We start from the raw sequence: 19,791 nt of genomic DNA, 5'->3' as shown, positions 1-19,791 counted from the left end.
ACCCCCTTGTGCAACAATAACTGCAACTAAACATTTCCGGTAACTGTTGATCAGTCCTGCACACCGGCTTGGAGGAATTTTAGCCCATTCCTCCGTACAGAACAGCTTCAGCTCTGGGATGTTGGTGGGTTTCCTCACATGAACTGCTCGCTTCAGGTCCTTCCACAACATTTTGATTGGATTAAGGTCAGGACTTTGACTTGGCCATTTCAAAACATTAACTTTATTCTTCTTTAACCATTCTTTGGTAGAACGACTTGTGTGCTTAGGGTTGTTGTCTTGCTACATGACCCAATGTCTCTTGAGATTCAGTTCATGGACAGATGTCCTGACATTTTCCTGTAGAATTCACTGGTATAATTCAGAATTCATTGTTCCATCAATGATGGCAAGCCGTCCTGGCCCAGATGCAGCAAAACAGGCCCAAACCATGATACTACCACCACCATGTTTCACAGATGGGATAAGGTTCTTATACTGGAATGCAGTGTTTTCCTTTCTCCAAACATAATGCTTCTCATTTAAACCAAAAAGTTCTATTTTGGTCTCATCCATCCATAAAACATTTTTCCAATAGCCTTCTGGCTTGTCCACGTGATCTTTAGCAAACTGCAGACGAGCAGCAATGTTCTTTTTGGAGAGCAGTGGCTTTCTCCTTGCAACCCTGCCATGCACACCATTGTTGTTCGGTGTTCTCCTGATGGTGGACTCATGAATTTTAACATTAGCCAATGTGAGAAAGGCCTTCAGTTGCTTCGAAGTTACCCTGGGGTCCTTTCTGACCTCACCGACTATTACACGCCTTGCTCTTGGAGTGATCTTTGTTGGTCAACCACTCCTCGGGAGGGTAACAACGGTCTTGAATTTCCTCCATTTGTACACAATCTCTCTGACTGTGGATTGGTGGAGTCCAAACTCTTTAGAGATGGTTTTGTGACCTTTTCCAGCCTGATGAGCATCAGCAACGCTTTTTCTGAGGTCCTCAGAAATCTCCTTTGTTCATGCCATGATACACTTCCACAAACATGTGTTGTGAAGATCAGACTTTAATAGATCCCTGTTCTTTAAATAAAACAGGGTGCCCACTCACACCTGATTGTCATCCCACTGATTGAAAACACCTGACTCTAATTTCACCTTCAAATTAACTGCTAATCCTAGAGGTTCACATACTTTTGCCACTCACAGATATGTAATATTGGATCATTTTCCTCAATAAAGAAATGACCAAGTATAATATTTTTGTCTCATTTGTTTAACTGGGTTCTCTTTATCTACTTTTAGGACTTGTGTGAAAATCTGATGATGTTTTAGGTCACATTTATTCAGAAATAGAGAAAATTCTAAAGGGTTCACAAACTTTCAAGCACCACTGTTGCTCATGAAAATTGAAATCCACTGTTTCAAATTATTAAAGTATTTCATTTCGAGTTTGAGCAAAACAATATAAATACTGTGTATCTCTCGGTCTAGTTCAGTACACACAACCACAATCATGGGGAAGACTGCTGACTTGACAGTTGTCCAGAAGGCAATCATCCACAGCCTTGAGAAGATTGTCAAAAAAAGTTGATTCAAGAACTTGGGAGAGCTTTACAAGGAGTGGACTGAAGCTGGTGTCAGTGCATCAAGAGCCACCACATACAGATGTCTTCAGGAAAGGGGCTACAACTGTCGCATTCCTAATATCAAGCCACTCCTGAACCAGAGACAATGTCAGAAGCGTCTTACCTGGGCTAAGGAGAGAAAGAACTAGACAAGTGGGAGTTTTGTAGCATGATGGAGATGACTCGGTCAGGAGAATCCATTGCAGCAGCGAGAAAGTGGTAAGAATGGCAGGAAACCCAGCTCCAGTATAGCTTATGTAGCAGGCTCAGCAGTAAACAGCGAAAGGTATAGCAAGGAAGAACCACTTAAGCACATTAGTAGCAACGCAGGCCTGCAAGTGGGTTAGACTGTAAGGGGTGTGGAATACTGTGAGCAGATAAAACAGAGGGAGAACCAAATTCACGGTTAGGGCTGTAAAAAAAGTCTGTGGCCAGGAAGACATTCACTTGAGGCACTTGTTAGACATCCATCCATCCCAGCCATTATCTATACCAATTATCTGTCAGGATTGTGGGAGCTGGAGCCAGTTCCAGCTGAGTTTGAGTGAGAGGTGGGGTACACCGTGGGCAGGTCACTAATCTACACTTGTTGGACATAATAATCAAAGATCCTTTAGTCATGACATTCTGTAAGGATGTATTACAGATCCAATTATTCATAGGAACCTGTTCAATTAATTTGTTCCTTTGTTTGTTTTATCTTCCTGGAATACATTTCTGTACATAAACGGTCATAATATTGGACGTGTATTGTACTTTTCATTCCCTGAGGATATCATTGGGGGGGGACTTTATCATAACTTAGTGAATGTGTAACATTTTCCAGCAGCCCTGTTTAATGGTGATGGTGAGACAGACTTTATCTCTGCTGTGTCACAGGGGGACACATATGGCCACGTATCAGGTTACAGGGCAAACAGAAATAGAACATGCTCGAGAGTGGGTGCCACAAGGAGCAAAAGGCATTTCTTATTGATTAGAGAGGACTTGAATTATTCAGCGCTCCAGTAGGAGTCCATTTTGTAATACCCTGTTGAGAGGTGTTGGTATTTAAATACAGGGAATAAGCCTTGTGAACTCTGGGAAATGGATGGATTATGGCTGCCATATTATTGACTCATCTATTGCACAACATGAAACCATGTAACTTTGCATTGCAAAAGGACAGCTCAATGACACATTAGCCCAAAGGAACAGTTTGTACTTGTTGCTTTTAATAGTATATGGATGTCACTATTAAGAAAACTATTAACCAGTGTTTGTAAACAGCCGTTTTACTTGACTAGTAGCTGGCTTATCTGTGCTGACTAATCCGGGTAGGCCAGTGCTTGAATGAATTAGTCATCAGGATATGGTGATCCAATAACAATTTTACTGTATTACATATTGTACGAGTGGCACGGTGGTGTAGTGGTTAGCGCTGTTGCCTCACAGCAAGAAGGTCCTGGGTTCGAGCCCCGGGGCCGGCGAGGGCCTTTCTGTGCGGAGTTTGCATGTTCTCCCCGTGTCCGCGTGGGTTTCCTCCGGGTGCTCCGGTTTCCCCCACAGTCCAAAGACATGCAGGTTAGGTTAACTGGTGACTCTAAATTGAGCGTAGGTGTGAATGTGAGTGTGAATGGTTGTCTGTGTCTATGTGTCAGCCCTGTGATGACCTGGCGACTTGTCCAGGGTGTACCCCGCCTTTCGCCCGTAGTCAGCTGGGATAGGCTCCAGCTTGCCTGCGACCCTGTAGAAGGATAAAGCGGCTAGAGATAATGAGATGAGATGAGATGAGATGAGATGAGATATTGTACGATTCGTACAATTCAGTAAATCCCGAAGTGTGTTCAACATGTCTTCATCAAGAATATTGTGTGCTAATGTTCTCGTTTAGGAGCATTTAACTACAATAAGTCAGTGCAGATTATTATTTTCATTGTTGCCGAATAATCTTATGCTTTGCACACCAATGTTAAACAGATACGCTACATGGCCAAAAATTTGTGGACACCTGACCATCACACCCATATGTCGTTCTTCCCCAAACTGTTGCCACAAAGTTGGAAGCGCACATTTGTAAAGGATGCCTTTGTATGCTGTAGCATTACAATTTCCCTTCACTGGAACTAAGCAGCCCAAATCTGATCCAGCATGACAATGCGCCTGTGCACAAAGCGAGCTCCATGAAGACATGATTTGCCAAGTTTGGTGTGGAAGCACTTGAGTGTTCTGCACAGAGGCTGGATCTCAACCCCAATGAACACCTTCAGGATGAACCGGAAAGCTGACTGTGCGCCAGCCCTTTTTGCTCTTCACGGGTGCCTGACCTCTCTAATGCTCTTGTGGCTGTATGAACACAAATCCCCACAGCCACACTCCAAAATATTTTTCTGAAAAGTGGAGGTTATTGTAACAGCAAAAGTGAGCGAAATCTGGAATGATATGTTTAAAAGGCACATATGCACTGCGCCAAAACCCCAATAAGCCAGAGATATCTTTTTTTTTAATTCTTGCAGGAATCTGGATGGGCGGCACGGTGGTGTAGTGGTTAGCACTGTTGCCTCACAGCAAGAAGGTCCTGGGTTTGAGTCCAGTGGCTGATGAGGGCCTTTCTGTGCGGAGTTTGCATGTTCTCCCTGTGTCTGCGTGGGTTTCCTTTGGGTGCTCTGGTTTCCCTCACAGTCCAAAGACATACAGGTTAAGTTAATTGGTGGCTCTAAATTGATCGTAGGTGTGAGTGTGAGTGTGAATGGTTGTTTGTCTCTGTGTCCGCCCTGCGATAACCTGGCGACTTGTCCAGGGTGTACCCCGCCTCTCGCCCATAGTCAGCTGGGATAGGCTCCAGCTTGCTTGCGACCCTGTAGAACAGGATAAGTGGCTACAGATAATGGATGGATGGATGATTGGATAGTACCCAAAATGGATTTCATCATATATGGGTCCTAGTTTGAAATATCTGGGCAAAACCATCTCCAGATTCTGGGTTATTATGTGCAGTGATTGGTCTGATGGTCAGGTGTCTACAAAATTTTGGCCTTAAAATGGATATGAATGGAAAGTGAGAAGGGCCTTTTTTGAGTAGATCAGGAAGTTAGTAATCAAGAGTACCACTCCAGTGGAAAGGGGAGTTCCATCCATTGTTCAAAATTTCAGCATGATTCACATTCAAGATATAACTCGGGTCACAGAATCCACAATGGAAAATGACAGCACTTTTGTTCCTTATCCGGTGAGAAGTGAAACTATGAGGTAATGTTGAAAATATTGGTCATGATAAAATCACATTTCTTGGAGTACCATTTTCCATACATTGCTCTGCATGTGTTTTCTCCAGCAAGGACAGGCAGGGTTTCATTGTACAGCATCAACAGATTACACCAGAAAAAGTTGAGGATACTAGTATTCTTCAGAGGAGTCATGTTTGGTGTTCAGACCAAGCATAGACCTGACCATGAGGTCCCTCAGGTTTATGCAATTTGTTTCCAAGCAATTTTAGGCAGATGGAAAAAGGATTGCGAGACTGTAGTATTGATGTCATTATCTTACCATACACCTTGATTAATTATCCTTTGAATAATTTCCATTATGAATTGCCAGTGATGGAAACTTTGATATTCGGTTTCAGTTGGCATTTGAAGCACCGGCACTGTACACTTTCATTCTTCCTTCCTTGTCCTGTTCCTACACTGGCTGCTTTCGTCTCTTTCTCACTTATTGCTCACTCTTCATCATTGTACTGCAATTGTTCCGTACACCCACACACACGCTATTTTATACGGTTATCTAATCAGCCAATTCCTTGAGAGCAGCACAATGCATCAAATCATGCAGATACAAATCAAGAGCTTCAGTTAATGTTCACGTCAAACATCTCATCTCATCTCATTATCTCTAGCTGCTTTATCCTTCTACAGGGTCGCAGGCAAGCTGGAGCCTATCCCAGCTGACTACGGGCGAAAGGCGGGGTACACCCTGGACAAGTCGCCAGGTCATCACAGGGCTGACACATAGACACAGACAACCATTCACACTCACATTCACACCTACGCTCAATTTAGAGTCACCAGTTAACCTAACCTGCATGTCTTTGGACTGTGGGGGAAACCGGAGCACCCGGAGGAAACCCACACGGACACGGGGAGAACATGCAAACTCCGCACAGAAAGGCCCTCGCCAGCCATGGGGCTCAAACCCGGACCTTCTTGCTGTGAGGCGACAGCGCTAACCACTACACCACCCTACGTCAAACATCAGAACGGGAAAAATTGTGATCTCTGTGACTTTCACTGTGGCATGGGTATTGGTGCCAGATGGACTAGTTTGAGTACAACCCCGATTCCAAAAAAGTTGGGACAAAGTACAAATTGTAAATAAAAACGGAATGCAATGATGTGGAAGTTTCAAAATTCCATATTTTATTCAGAATAGAACATAGATGACATATCAAATGTTTAAACTGAGAAAATGTATCATTTAAAGAGAAAAATTAGGTAATTTTAAATTTCATGACAACAACACATCTCAAAAAAGTTGGGACAAGGCCATATTTACCACTGTGAGACATCCCCTTTTCTCTTTACAACAGTCTGTAAACGTCTGGGGACTGAGGAGACAAGTTGCTCAAGTTTAGGGATAGGAATGTTAACCCATTCTTGTCTAATGTAGGATTCTAGTTGCTCAACTGTCTTAGGTCTTTTTTGTCGTATCTTCCGTTTTATGATGCGCCAAATGTTTTCTATGGGTGAAAGATCTGGACTGCAGGCTGGCCAGTTCAGTACCCGGACCCTTCTTCTACGCAGCCATGATGCTGTAATTGATGCAGTATGTGGTTTGGCATTGTCATGTTGGAAAATGCAAGGTCTTCCCTGAAAGAGACGTTGTCTGGATGGGAGCATATGTTGCTCTAGAACCTGGATATACCTTTCAGCATTGATGGTGTCTTTCCAGATGTGTAAGCTGCCCATGCCACACGCACTAATGCAGCCCCATACCATCAGAGATGCAGGCTTCTGAACTGAGCGCTGATAACAACTTGGGTCGTCCTTCTCCTCTTTAGTCCGAATGACACGGCGTCCCTGATTTCCATAAAGAACTTCACATTTTGATTCATCTGACCACAGAACAGTTTTCCACTTTGCCACAGTCCATTTTAAATGAGCCTTGGCCCAGAGAAGACGTCTGCACTTCTGGATCATGTTTAGATACGGCTTCTTCTTTGAACTATAGAGTTTTAGCTGGCAACGGCGGATGGCACGGTGAATTGTATTCACAGATAATGTTCTCTGGAAATATTCCTGAGCCCATTTTGTGATTTCCAATACAGAAGCATGCCTGTATGTGATGCAGTGCCGTCTAAGGGCCTGAAGATCACGGGCACCCGGTATGGTTTTCCGGCCTTGACCCTTACACACAGAGATTCTTCCAGATTTTCTGAATCTTTTGATGATATTATGCACTGTAGATGATATGTTCAAACTCTTTGCAATTTTACACTGTCGAACTCCTTTCTGATATTGCTCCACTATTTGTCGGCGCAGAATTAGGGGGATTGGTGATCCTCTTCCCATCTTTACTTCTGAGAGCCGCTGCCACTCCAAGATGCTCTTTTTATACCCAGTCATGTTAATGACCTATTGCCAATTGACCTAATGAGTTGCAATTTGGTCCTCCAGCTGTTCCTTTTTTGTACCTTTAACTTTTCCAGCCTCTTATTGCCCCTGTCCCAACTTTTTTGAGATGTGTTGCTGTCATGAAATTTCAAATGAGCCAATATTTGGCATGAAATTTCAAAATGTCTCACTTTCGACATTTGATATGTTGTCTATGTTCTATTGTGAATACAATATCAGTTTTTGAGATTTTGTAAATTATTGCATTCCGTTTTTATTTACAATTTGTACTTTGTCCCAACTTTTTTGGAATTGGGGTTGTATTTCAGAAGCTGCTGATCTCCTGGGGTTTTCACACACAACAGTCTCTAGAGTTTACACAGAATGGTGTGAAAAAAAAAAAAAAACAACATAGCGCGAGCAACAGTTCTGTGAGTGGAAACGTCTTGTTGATAAAAGAGTTCAAAGGAAAATGGCCAGATTGGCCCGAACTGCCAGGAAGGATATAGTAACTCATAGCAACTCTTCACAACCGTGGTGAGCAGAAAAGCATCTCAGCATGCAACAGAAGAAGACCACATTGGCTTCCACTCCTGCAGCCAAGGACAGGAAACTTAAAATCAAAAACAAGCTCCTGTTAAAGTGGCCAGTAAGTGTATATTCCAGTGATACGAAACTGATATGGATGACACTGGGGAAACAATAAATCAACCTTCTCCACATCCTCAAATAAATACATACATAAATAGAACGGTCATAAAAAGTGTGTAGACTTGCACATTTAAGTAATCAGAGAATACTAGTTTATACAAAATGTGTTAAAGGTCAAACTCTTACAACATCTGTGATTAAATGGTCTCTGAGGAATAGTCCGCATGTTGTGTATCAACTCTCTGGTAGTTCTTAAAAGCTAAAAACTCTCGTTCCTCATACTGCCATTATGAACAATTATGACATTTCTGATTAAAAGATTTCGTACATTCGTTGTTCATCCCAAACAATTTCAGTAACATCATTTACAAGTTTATTACCATTCATCAAGTTTTCCCAAAGAAGTATGTTTATGTAAGTTGAAATCTCATATCATCTCTAGCCGCTTTATCCTGTTCTACAGGGTCGCAGACAAGCTGGAGCCTATCCCAGCTGACTACGGGCGAAAGGCGGGGTACACCCTGGACAAGTCGCCAGGTCATCACAGGGCTGTAAGTTGAAATATTACAAGGAAAAATGCCATTCATTCATTTATTTGGACCACAAGAAAGAAATTTATATGCACACAAAGAAACACACATCAGTTAAGGTTGAAATATAGAACCTTTTATTGTCTTTTTGAGTAAATAGTGTTGAAAATCTGAAATAAGGATTAAATTAGGCTTACTGAGACAACCTTTGGATTTACATTAAATAGTAAATGACACCTTACATGCCCAAATCCAGTGACAATGAAATGCTTCCTTAAAAAGTTCTCTTTTGTAATTGCTTTTCATATTTTCCCTTGTTCAAGTATAAAAAGTCCTAACAGTGTAAAATAGCTCATCTGATGTCTATTAAAAGCAGAAGAAGCACAGATATTGAACCTTGACAAGGACTATACATTCTAGTGTATGAAGCAGCATTTTGCTTAGTTTTTACAAGGAGGTTTTTTTTTTTTAAATGTTCTACAGTTCTAGATATGACGAAAGAGAGATCCTGCCTGCAAATAGGCCTGCATTAAATAAACATCTTACAAGAGGCATTAACCTAGCAGATATTTAATGAAATGCTCTAAAATTTCATAAGGCATAGAAAAAAAAAAATGTACAGTGCACATACAGAATCGTATCTTAAATAAATCAACATTTTTGGTTGAGTATGTTAAATGATACTATCACTAAATCTACTCAATAACTTATAATATGCCATGAGATGAATACATTATTATTAATACAGTACCGCCACTAAGTCGCCGTCCTTAGAGCGCAGCATAACTCAAAATAAATAAATAGCACTTCTCTTTTTTTCTCTTTAAATAGCATTACAGTTGTAAGGCACTGTGAACTCTGATACTCGTGTTTGAGCCCTCAGCTTTAGTGCTGCTTTCTAGTACAAAGACGTGACATTTGGTTTTCTGAGAGAACAGAGAACGGATTCATCTCTCACTCGGAAAGACATGCTGGTGCACAGACATTTCTCTAGACAAACACAAAGGAAAAAGATGATTTACACCGATAGAGTTCGGTTGAATGATGGAAGTTCACTGGTACACTGTCGAAGTCTGTTTGTTTCGCTCTTTCACTCGTTCGTTCCAGAGAGGAGCTGCTCATGAGCAAGAGACGCAGCGGCGGGTGTTGAGGGTGATGTTAGAAGGGGATCGGGGGAGTGCAGCCTGGGCTTAAGCCTCCAACCTGTCTCTCTAGGACAGAGGTGGAACTGCTGACAAAGCTGGAGGGGGGACGTGTTCCCAAGCGGGCACAGGGATTAAAATGTGACAGCTCAACAAATGAGCACAAGTGATGCGTTCTTTCCAGAGCAATCTGTGTCTGTGTATATGAGCCTGTCTGTCCCCACACAGCAGCTGTTGCCTGCTCCTCACTCACAAGTCTCCAGCTCTGACCTTTTGTCAATTTGGACTTATCATACAATGGAAGTGCATGGATAAGTGTACGTGTGCAATAATGTGTAGCTGAGTTAACATTTTGCCCCAGTGTTAAAGAAATTAGTGTCTGTATGTGTGCGTGTGCTTGAGTAGGCAAATAATACTATGTAATGTCTTTTCATCATGCTCTGAAATTGTTCGTTGTTCTTCAGAGGAGGGTGGCAGGAAATTTCCACAGTTTGTTTTGTCTCCTGGCAGCTGTTTTTGCTTTGCATAGGTCAAGAGGTTAAAATGGGGATCAGAGTAGGGGGACATTCAGCATCAGGAAGATAAAAAGGTAATCCTGAACATGCCAGACAATGCGACAATTATATTTTCCGTCACTCCATTTCTCCACAGTTGTGTACTACTCCCTGATTGGCGGAGTTTGTTTGTCTTGACTAATCTGTTGGAAAAATGCTCCATTTCCCTGATAATCAGAAAGTAAAACCTTGCAATGCGCATTAGACGACAGAACAGAAGAAAAAAAATTCCCTCAAAAATGAGAATAAATATGTAAGTTAGAGGGCTTCAGAATCAAAACACTGTGCGGACATCTAACGTCCTTTCATGAAGAAAAGTCTTCTAATTTAATGACAGCATCTGGACTTAAGGCTTCTTCTACACCTCCAAGCCACAGTGATTAGTCATTGCGTTCTCCTTTAGCAATAAATACACTACATCAATATTAAGCATAAAGGTAACAATAACAATATTGATAATGGTAAAAAGTTAATTCTCTGTCTTTACGCCTTCTCTGATTTTTTTTTTCACATTTTTTTTCTTTTTTTGGTTTAATCACAGCAAGTTGGAAAGCGATGGAGTTCCCACCTCACTTAAACACCTCCATCAATCCTCCTCCTCCTCCTAATCACATTATCCTTCCTCTGGTGAGATACCTCAATATGGCCAATGAGCAGTCACTGGGCATTGGCTTTTCCTCACTTCTCGGTGCCATAAGCTGCTATTGCATGCGCTCGGCCTGCAGTTGCTGGGGCTGGTACTGACCGAATGCTGCAGCTGCGGCGGCTGCAGCTGAGCCTGGGGTGGCAGCGGCCAGTGGCTGCTGCACAGCATAGCCATAACCAGCTGTAGTGACGTAGCCGGTTGCGGCAGGGGAGGCAGCATAGGGGTACTGCTCATACGCAGCAGCGGCAGCCGCAGCGGTGGCAGCGCTGGCGTACTGTGCATATGCAGCTCCAGTGTAGTCAATGTAGGGCGAAGAGGCAGTAGCGGCGGCGGACGCAGTGGTCGGCTGCACGTGAGGGATCACCACGCTGGGCTGCATGAATGCCTGTGGGTATACGTAGTGAGCGGGGATCCTGCGACACACAAACACAACACTGCGTTAGTCACAACAAACTAGAGCCGCAAACCACACATGGTTTGAACTGCAGAAACACAGCCACAGGGCACAACCCACACCGTGGCCAAACACGGCATTTCCACAATCCAAAAATAATAATAATAATAATAATTCACACCCCATTTCCCAACAACACCAAGGAAATGCTTTGTAGTGATTGAGACTTATAGGGTTGCCAAAATAGACATTTCACTGAAAAAAAAAAAAAAATCTATATTAGACTTGGACCATAATAACTAAACAAATGCATTCCTTTCTTTTAAAGTAAGATTTATATTTATTAGTCTTATTAATAATTGACCGTTACATTTAAAGATCATTTCACCTGGGAAACAGCAGCTGCAGAAATTAAAGAGAGAGAAAGCAAATATCGGGGTGTCAGCAATATTACAGGCATGCTGCAGGTCACATGGCCCATTTTGCAGCTCAGTAAAGGGGGAAAGTGGGACCCTGCGGAAGCAGAGAGCTGATGAGGTGAGCATTGTCAATGTGTCACTGCGACTTTGACAGCTGGACAGTTTTCAAAAAGAGACACTGCTGGCCATTTCCCCCTCCGCTCTTAGACAATGAGCTTCGTGCTGGATGGTACACACAGAGGGAGTTTTGATTAAATAAGCAATCAGGAACAATAAGCACATTCTGCCTTTCATTACATACCCTAGTGCATTTTGAGAGAAACCCCCATCACCACAGTTTCCCCTGATCATCTTTCCTGTTTTGCTTTCAAGAGCAAAGAAGAGATATAATTTATTTACTACATCTGAAATACTTGGTTTTTGTTTAATGGTGTTGTTCCCCCCTTTTTTTTTTTTTAAGAACATTACTACGCTGTCAAAAATGTAATGAGGGTTTAGGCCTAACTTGCACTAAGCACACAAGATTGTCAGAACAACATTCAGGATAATATCAAATAAAACAAAAGATAAAATTGGAGTTATGAAAGTGCTATCATGGCAACCCTATTTTCAGCACACCATCATACAATCCAATCCACCAACAAACTGAAAACCATGGCCCCAAATGAAGCAAGTGATAAAACACAAACGTTAAAAAAAAAAATCATTATCACCAACACAACTCAGTCACACAAAGCACAAAATGAAAAGTAAAAAAAAACAAAACAAAACCGGGCGATCTCTAGCACTTTTCTCACTCAGGTCAAAAGGCAAAGCTGTTTCTATAGAATATCCTGCATTGAGGCCTTGCCAGCCTGATTTATGGCAGAAATAAATAACAGCACAGCACACACACACACAACATAAAAGATATGGGTTACAAAACACAATGCCAGAGACACCGAAGCATGTCAATTCTCACACAAAACAGAGTTTAGAGTAAAACACACCGTTCCAGAACCAGAAGAATTATTGTACACACAAAACCACATGTATGAACGAATACACACACGCCTACAAAATTACACCACACATGTAGGCGGCCAAAGTAGCAGATCAGCCTTGCTCTAAATTAAGAGTGGACAGCTGAGAATAGCTGACATAGCTGGGCATTTTCTCTTCACCATGGATACACGGTGAATCAACACCAGTTTTAATCATCGTTATTTGGCCACTAGCTGTTTCAGTTAGCTAAAGGAGCTATACGGACCACTGTTTTTGGAGAAGGGGGGGGGGGGGGGGGTTCCTTTGGTTCACCAGACTCAGCACCTGTAACTTGCCCAAACTAGTTCTGAGAGGTATTGCGTAACCTCGACCACTTCATTTCCTTGAATTTGGGTAAATCATTTCCAGTAAAATTACATGACGCATGTTTAATGATGTTTGGATCTCGAAGTTTTTATAGCTTGCTTTCTGTTTGAATGACAGGAGAAGCTGGACTCGAGTTATTTTCATCTCCAACAGCAGCTGTTGTGGTACGCTCAGAAGCCACGACACAGCATGTCTGAAATCACACCAAGCTCTTCTGCCTCTCCCATATTCCTGTTCGTTTCTCCATCAGAGCCAGCTTTCAAAAGCACTGTAGCATGGGGATCCAATAACGACTCGAAAATCACCTCATTTTGGAGTCCAAATTTTTGTTCTTAAGTGTTAGTTTAGCCCCTTTAACTGGAGAATAAATTCTACAGACTTAGTACCAATTAATTTAATGACCATTGTTTAAATGGATACAATAAAGTTTGGGATTATTTACCAAAAAGTCATGAAGCTGTTGATTCCTGAACTTTCCAACAACAGAACATGTTAAAAAGTTGAGTTAGACAGCAGTTTTAGACACAACGAAAGCGATATTTTTAAAATTTTGACAAAACACAAATTTGTGAACGGTCTGCGTTTCCATTAAGTGATGTTATGTTATGTGATGAAAGTTGGGTTTTCTCCTCCCGACATAGTTTCTCCTCTCACGATAGCTCGTACAAAGCACTCTATTTTCAGAAACGTGGCATTTTCATTTGCTCATCACGTCATGCATGTGACTTAAGTGCAAAAAAATGTGTTTCCATTTCACGTTTATGAAATGTTGCTTCATCGAATGGCCTGAAGGCAGCATGGTGGTGTAGTGGTTAGCGCTGTCGCCTCACAGTAAGAAGGTTCTGGGTTCGAGCCCGGTGGCCGATGGAGGCTTTTCTGTGTGGAGTTTGCATGACCCCGTGTCTGTATGGGTTTCCTCCGGGTGTTCCGGTTTCCCCCACAGTCCAAAGACATGTGGATCAGGTCGATTGGCTACTCTAAATTGCCCATAGGTGTGTATGTGTACCTGCCACCAGATGAGGCTTTGGGTCCTTCTGGTGTGCTAATCACCCAAGAGAATTCAGGGAAGCTAGTTGATAGCTTCCTGGATCGCCGACCCTCAACTACGAGGAGGGCAACAGACAGACAGACAGACAGACAGAATGGCCTGAAAAACCACCTCATGCAAGCGTAAAAACTCTTGCAATATTTGAGAAGGTTTTTTTTTCTTCAAAATTTACGTTTTTCCATTACTTGTTTTTTTTAGTTCACCATTTCAAACTGCACATGAAGCAAGTTAATGGAAGCACAGCTATTGACGCTTGGATTACAACCAACCATTCAATTCAGCTGACCAGTCAAACGAATGTAATAATTTTGTTCATGGTGATTTAATGGTGAGGTGAGGCGAAGCTGAGGTGACCCCACTTTGAGAACCATTGGTTAAGACAATCTTAGTATGAAGGTACTTTTGTTGGACAGGGCCATATAAAGAGTAGAGGCTCAGGGCTTGTGCTGCTGGTTCTGCATCAATGGGTTTACTACCATGAGAGTCATTCCTAAACAGTTCAGTACCATAAGTAAACATTTGTCAAGACAAAAATCTATCCAAAAACACTGCACTGTAATCTCAGGCCCAGTTTCCCAAGAGCATTGCAAAGTTAAGATCATCTTTACTGGCAGAGAAAGAGTTCTACCACTTAACGATGATCTTTGTCTTGTAATGCTTTTTGGAAACTTAGCCTCGAGCATATACTAATTTGTTAGTTTTTTCTCTCTTTTATAGCTACCATTGTGAGAACCCCTTCCAATCGTATTTTAGTCCGTGTTCTCCTCAAACATTCTTCAAAATCAAACTAACTGATTGCAAGCACTTAACAACAGACCAGCTGGTTCTGTTTGGTCTTGTTTAGTGCCTTGACCACAAACGGGTGGCATGGTGTGCAGCGAGTAACTGATTTATCCCACAGCCATCAATAGCCCAGAGCCTGTAAAGAGAACAGACCCAAGACCCATGGGATTCAGGAGTCCATTTCCTCCTCAGGCACTGGTTAAAAATACCTCTGCTACCAAGTGGCATGCCAGACCACAGCATTTTTCTCCTTCTGACAGGACTGTTGAGGACAGTCATGTTAAAGTTCATATCTATATAAAGGTTTGAGATCAAATGCCATGGAGAAAGTGTCCGTCACAGTTGGCTCGAGGGAGCACACCTGTTGGAATCCATTGAAACCGGAGTGCTTTTCTAAAAAAAAAAAAAAGTCAGCGTAACACATGCATTAAGACTATTAATGACCAGATTACGTTATGATTCTCCATTTTAAATCCTAGCTATTCTGGATGGAACCTCAAATGAAGAACCAGCTCCAAACATTCAACATTTTGCACTTTTGAGAGTACCAATATCAGTTCTAAAGAAAAGGCCACTTTATGAGATACAGGATAATATATATAGTGCGTTAGTGAAATTAATAATAATAAAATAAAAATCCCCAGATACCGAGCCATACACTGACTTCAGCCTAGTCAACTGCCATCCCAATGTGACACGATTGTGTTGTCTTTGGCCTCATACCAGCATGAGCCAACTGCTCCGAGGTCAGAAACATGAGGTTCCCTTTCAGCTGCCCTAAACGGTACTGCTGCTACGTGAGAGATTCCTTTTAGGTGACACTGCATTATAGTGGGCCTGTTTTCCAGAGTGGATCCCATCGCTGTATGCGAGATGCAGTCCAGTTCCCAAAGCCAGAGAATGACAGAGACAGAGAGAGCAGGCCTCATGCAACTGCACTGTCAGCACCATGGCCTTTGTGTGGCACAATAGAGAAGCTTGTTTTCCTTAACGCCACACGGGCCCATGTGATAAAGGCTCGTTTAAAGGCCTGTGCCTTTCAGACATTTGTTTGTGTCACATTGAGGGGCTTGCAACACTGCAAACACATGCAGGCACACACACACACACACCTACACTCATAGGATTAAGTAATACAAAGGCTAAAAGCCCTTCTGAATAACTTCCCCCATTACAACATATCAAAATTTGGTTCAGAATAAAGGGTTCGCTTTCCAACGAAAGCGAGTCAGCCACTTTCCCATGTGTACAACAACATATCAACGATTGAAAGACTGCAGTTCTCCAGGGACTCTGGATCCACTGCATGATGACTTATAGGGCTAGAAAGAAAGACAGAGTCAGAGAGAGAAAGACAAAGTGAAAGCGAGACAGAAGGGGAAGAAACAGACAGATAAAGGTTTGCATAAAAGAGTGCAAGACGGAAAAGGATCTACAAATCCATCACGGTCATGAAGGATGTCAGTGGGAAAGAAAAAACAGCAACGTGCAAGCAAGTTGTTGTTGGGTTGTTTGGTGGAGGTTGGGTAGAGGAAGGGGTTTTTTAACAATGGCACACGTGAAAAAGATTGCACTCACTCCAAAAACAAGACACCAAAAAACAAGCTACAGCAAAAAAAAAAGAGCATCAAAGGAAAGCCCCACTTTGCTGCCATGGCAAAGTTATCACACCTCCACAACTCTGAAAATCAACACCCCCAAACCAGCCTTTTTTCCCCCCAGTAAATGAAAAAAAAAAAAAAAGCACACAGTTTTAGCTATTAACAACACCACTTCATGACGGTAAAAAAAAAGGCACACACAGCTCTATGCACTATTAAAATAAAAAGTCCAAACCAAACTAAAAAAACCAACATACATGCATATGTAATCACCATTTCGAGCTTGTTTGTGTGTGATTGAGTCTACAGGTACAGTAGCTATTGATCTGAGCAATGCCCACAGAGCTATTCCTCAAACCATCAGTTAGCTTAACCCATATCGAGCCTGTCGGACCAGAGAAAGACAACATTGAGTCAAGCTATCAATCAATTAAACAAAATCTCATACATACACACAAACACACACTCTTAAAAAGGACACACGTTCTTAACGCTATCAAATATTCAAAAGGGGTGACACTGTGGTTAGCCATTGATGATCATCATAATTAAAAGATTAACAGCTGTATCTACATAAATACTGTACAAGCCTGCTGGGAGCGTTGGAGAAATGACTGGGGTTGGCTCCAGTGTCAAAAACTGAATTTGTATGGTTTGGATATAACATATATACAGTAATTATTATATAGCTTACAGTTTTTGAATCTTTCTCACCAACAGAGTTAATACTGATCTCCAGTACTCTTGCTACTCACCCATAAGGCCTCTGGATGAAAGCCGGATGAATCTGGGGTACACCAAACGCGAATCCTAGGTAGAAACATAAATGTCAGATATTTCTGGTTAAGATACTGTTGTGTGATTCAAATGTTCCCTAAAAAGGTCAGAGTTGCATGAAGCTGAAATCAGCAGGATGTATCTGGATACATGATCATGTTTTGTTGATGCCTGAGGCTGCACTGGTCACATGTTTTCTAAAGACAATGCAAAACCCTCACCTGGCTGCATGACCCGCGGCTTGGCTCCCAGATAAGCCAGGTTCACGTTAGCCTTCCTGCCGTCAATGATAGGGTTGGGGTCCTTACAAGCTCTGTCTGCTGCAGAGCGGTCTGCCATTGTCACCTGGTTAAAAAACAAAAACAAAAAACAAACATGATTTATTGAATGAAGTGACGTTGACGTTTACCTGACATTAATGAAATGAAATACAATTTACACAAATTGCCATCTTTGACACTTCTTTTCCTACAATCCTGACACTCTGATTTCTCTGATGTATTTTAAGCTGGGCTCAGACTACATGAATTCTGCCTGATTTTGACAAAATTGTGTTATCGCCAACAAATTTCCAGTGTTGGGCCCCAAATATGAGCGTTGGGAACGACAAACAAGTCTTGTACTGGGACATAATCAAACAACAACAAAGTGGCATCTGGGACGCACCACAACATCCTGACGAAAAGTCGAGCATGCCACCATTTTTTGTATTTTCTCGCCTAGCTTGACAATCACCATGACATGTTCCTTGATAGCCATGATTGACAATTTCTTGACCCTCCACCCAGACAACACACAAAGACATGAACGATGATTGGTCAAGGTCAAACTTGTAGTGCTGCCAACCTCCTGACCAATGGGGCTTTTCCACTACCAACGCGGCTGAGTTGGGCTGAGCCGTGCGGTGCTGAGTTGGGCTGAGTCGGGCTGTTGGGGTTGCATTTCGACTACAACTGCGCTGAACTGTGCTGGCTGGAAGTGGGTGGACACATTGGGTGGAGTTAGCGAAAGTGGGTGGACGTCACGCGATGTCGTTAGGCGGCGCAAACAGTGACATCAGTGACCTTTTAAGCGGTAGTCTCACGACCCGGATAGTAAACAATAAACATGGAGGACATGGAGTCGTTAGTGTTGCTGGTCTTGGTGCTGTGGCTTGTTGTCACCGACAACGCCAACAGATACTGGCAAGAGCGTATAGATGAGGCGAGGCGCATAAGGCTTCGTAATTCTTCTTCTTCCGGGTTTACGGTGTTTACAGATCCCAGCGTGCTCGCGGGGCGTGTGTGGGCATGTGAGGACACTCCTCCTCACCAATCAGTGCACAGGGGAGTGTCTCCTCACGCCCCTAGCCCCACTCGGCTCGGTTGGGCTCACTTCAGCCCCACTCCAAAACCGTGCGAGTTTTGGGTGCTGAGTAAGGCTGAAGTTAGCTCAGTCGTGCTGCTCTGAGGTAGTCGAAACGCGAGCCGTGTTGGGCTGAAGTGAGCTGAAAAAGGGTAGTGGAAAAGGCCCACAAGACACAGCAAGAATTTACGGCACTATGATTGTCTAGTCTGACATGGTGCCCGTCATGAAAGACAAAAATATCACGTAATCTGATCCCAAGTCTGATTACGTGGCAACTGGGCCACAAAGTGTAGAGGCTAGATATTTGATAACAGTTTGACTGGTTAGTTTGGCAATTTAAAAGAAGGAGTAGTAGTTCTAACCCAAGAGCAGAATTATTCAGCATCATGATTGGTCAAAAACCAATTTGTTGGACTCACTTGAGGACAGTCAACCATTCCCAAGCCAAGTTCTTGACTTGCCACTTTGAAATACGATTATATATAGATCTTATAAACCTATCGCCAACAGGAATATAGTAATCCCATGAATGAGTTACATTCATCACCAGAGGATATTTTTAAACTTTGGATACTCCATTAAATAAATTCATAAACCCACACAGCTTTACTTTGAATAACTCACAAACTATTAGCAGCAGATCAAAAAGCATAGGCATTATGATCAGAGGGAACTGTCAGCCATTGCATGTTGGTGTGTTTGCTGTATTTGGTTTCATAGAAAAAAACCTAGGACACGATACTCCCTCAACACCCGCTTACAATTTCATACACAGATCTGATGATTAGACTTCTAGGTGGAGGATTTCTGAGTTTTGTAGTGAAACGTGAATGAATACTTGTGTGTATTCATACTCATACAGCAGTAGGAGTCCAGTTCTGTCCCCAGTGGTACAATCTACACTAATGTACCCCCTAGGGCTTATTATTGGACCTCAAGATAACGGTGTGTACCTTTTTAGGGCCAAAAGGGTGCATATGGTGCAGATATAGCAGCTCCTTCCTCCCTACTGCTGAGAGACTGTACAACCAGCACCTCACCAAGCACAGCACCAGACACTCCTCACAATAATCAACAACACTGTCTAGATCATGTCTACATCCACAGAAACCCCTCTGAACGTATACTGTGCGCACTATCAGCATCAGTACTTTACAGCGAACTGCTAGCTACACATGGCTAAATGGATCTTGTGCAATACTATCTGGGTAATACTGGTAATAATACCTGTGCAATACTTACACGTGCAATTCCATCTTCATAATACACTTATGTTAACTGTACATCTACAAACCTGTTATGTAAATTTAATTTTTTATCTCTAAATTTTGTAGTTTATTTCTTTTATAGATAT

General features: G+C 42.4%; 1 protein-coding gene across 1 annotated transcript in view; it reads right to left on the bottom strand.

Annotated features, from left to right (window-relative positions):
- Positions 1-8,542: 8,542 nt before the first annotated feature.
- Positions 8,543-19,791, bottom strand: part of rbm24a (RNA binding motif protein 24a) — a 12,709-nt gene continuing 1,460 nt past the window's right edge. The window contains exons 2-4 of the mRNA XM_060942969.1: positions 17,312-17,435; positions 17,069-17,123; positions 8,543-11,131 (exon numbers count right to left, since the gene is read on the bottom strand). Of these exons, the coding sequence (XP_060798952.1) occupies positions 10,774-11,131; positions 17,069-17,123; positions 17,312-17,435 (537 nt within the window). The 3' untranslated portion in view covers positions 8,543-10,773. The remainder of the gene's footprint in view (positions 11,132-17,068; positions 17,124-17,311; positions 17,436-19,791) is intronic.

Source organism: Neoarius graeffei, chromosome 16 (genome assembly GCF_027579695.1).
Source record: "Neoarius graeffei isolate fNeoGra1 chromosome 16, fNeoGra1.pri, whole genome shotgun sequence".
Classification (NCBI taxonomy): domain Eukaryota; kingdom Metazoa; phylum Chordata; class Actinopteri; order Siluriformes; family Ariidae; genus Neoarius; species Neoarius graeffei.
The sequence above is the reverse complement of the archived record's forward strand: the minus strand, read 5'-3'. Positions and strand labels throughout refer to the sequence as shown.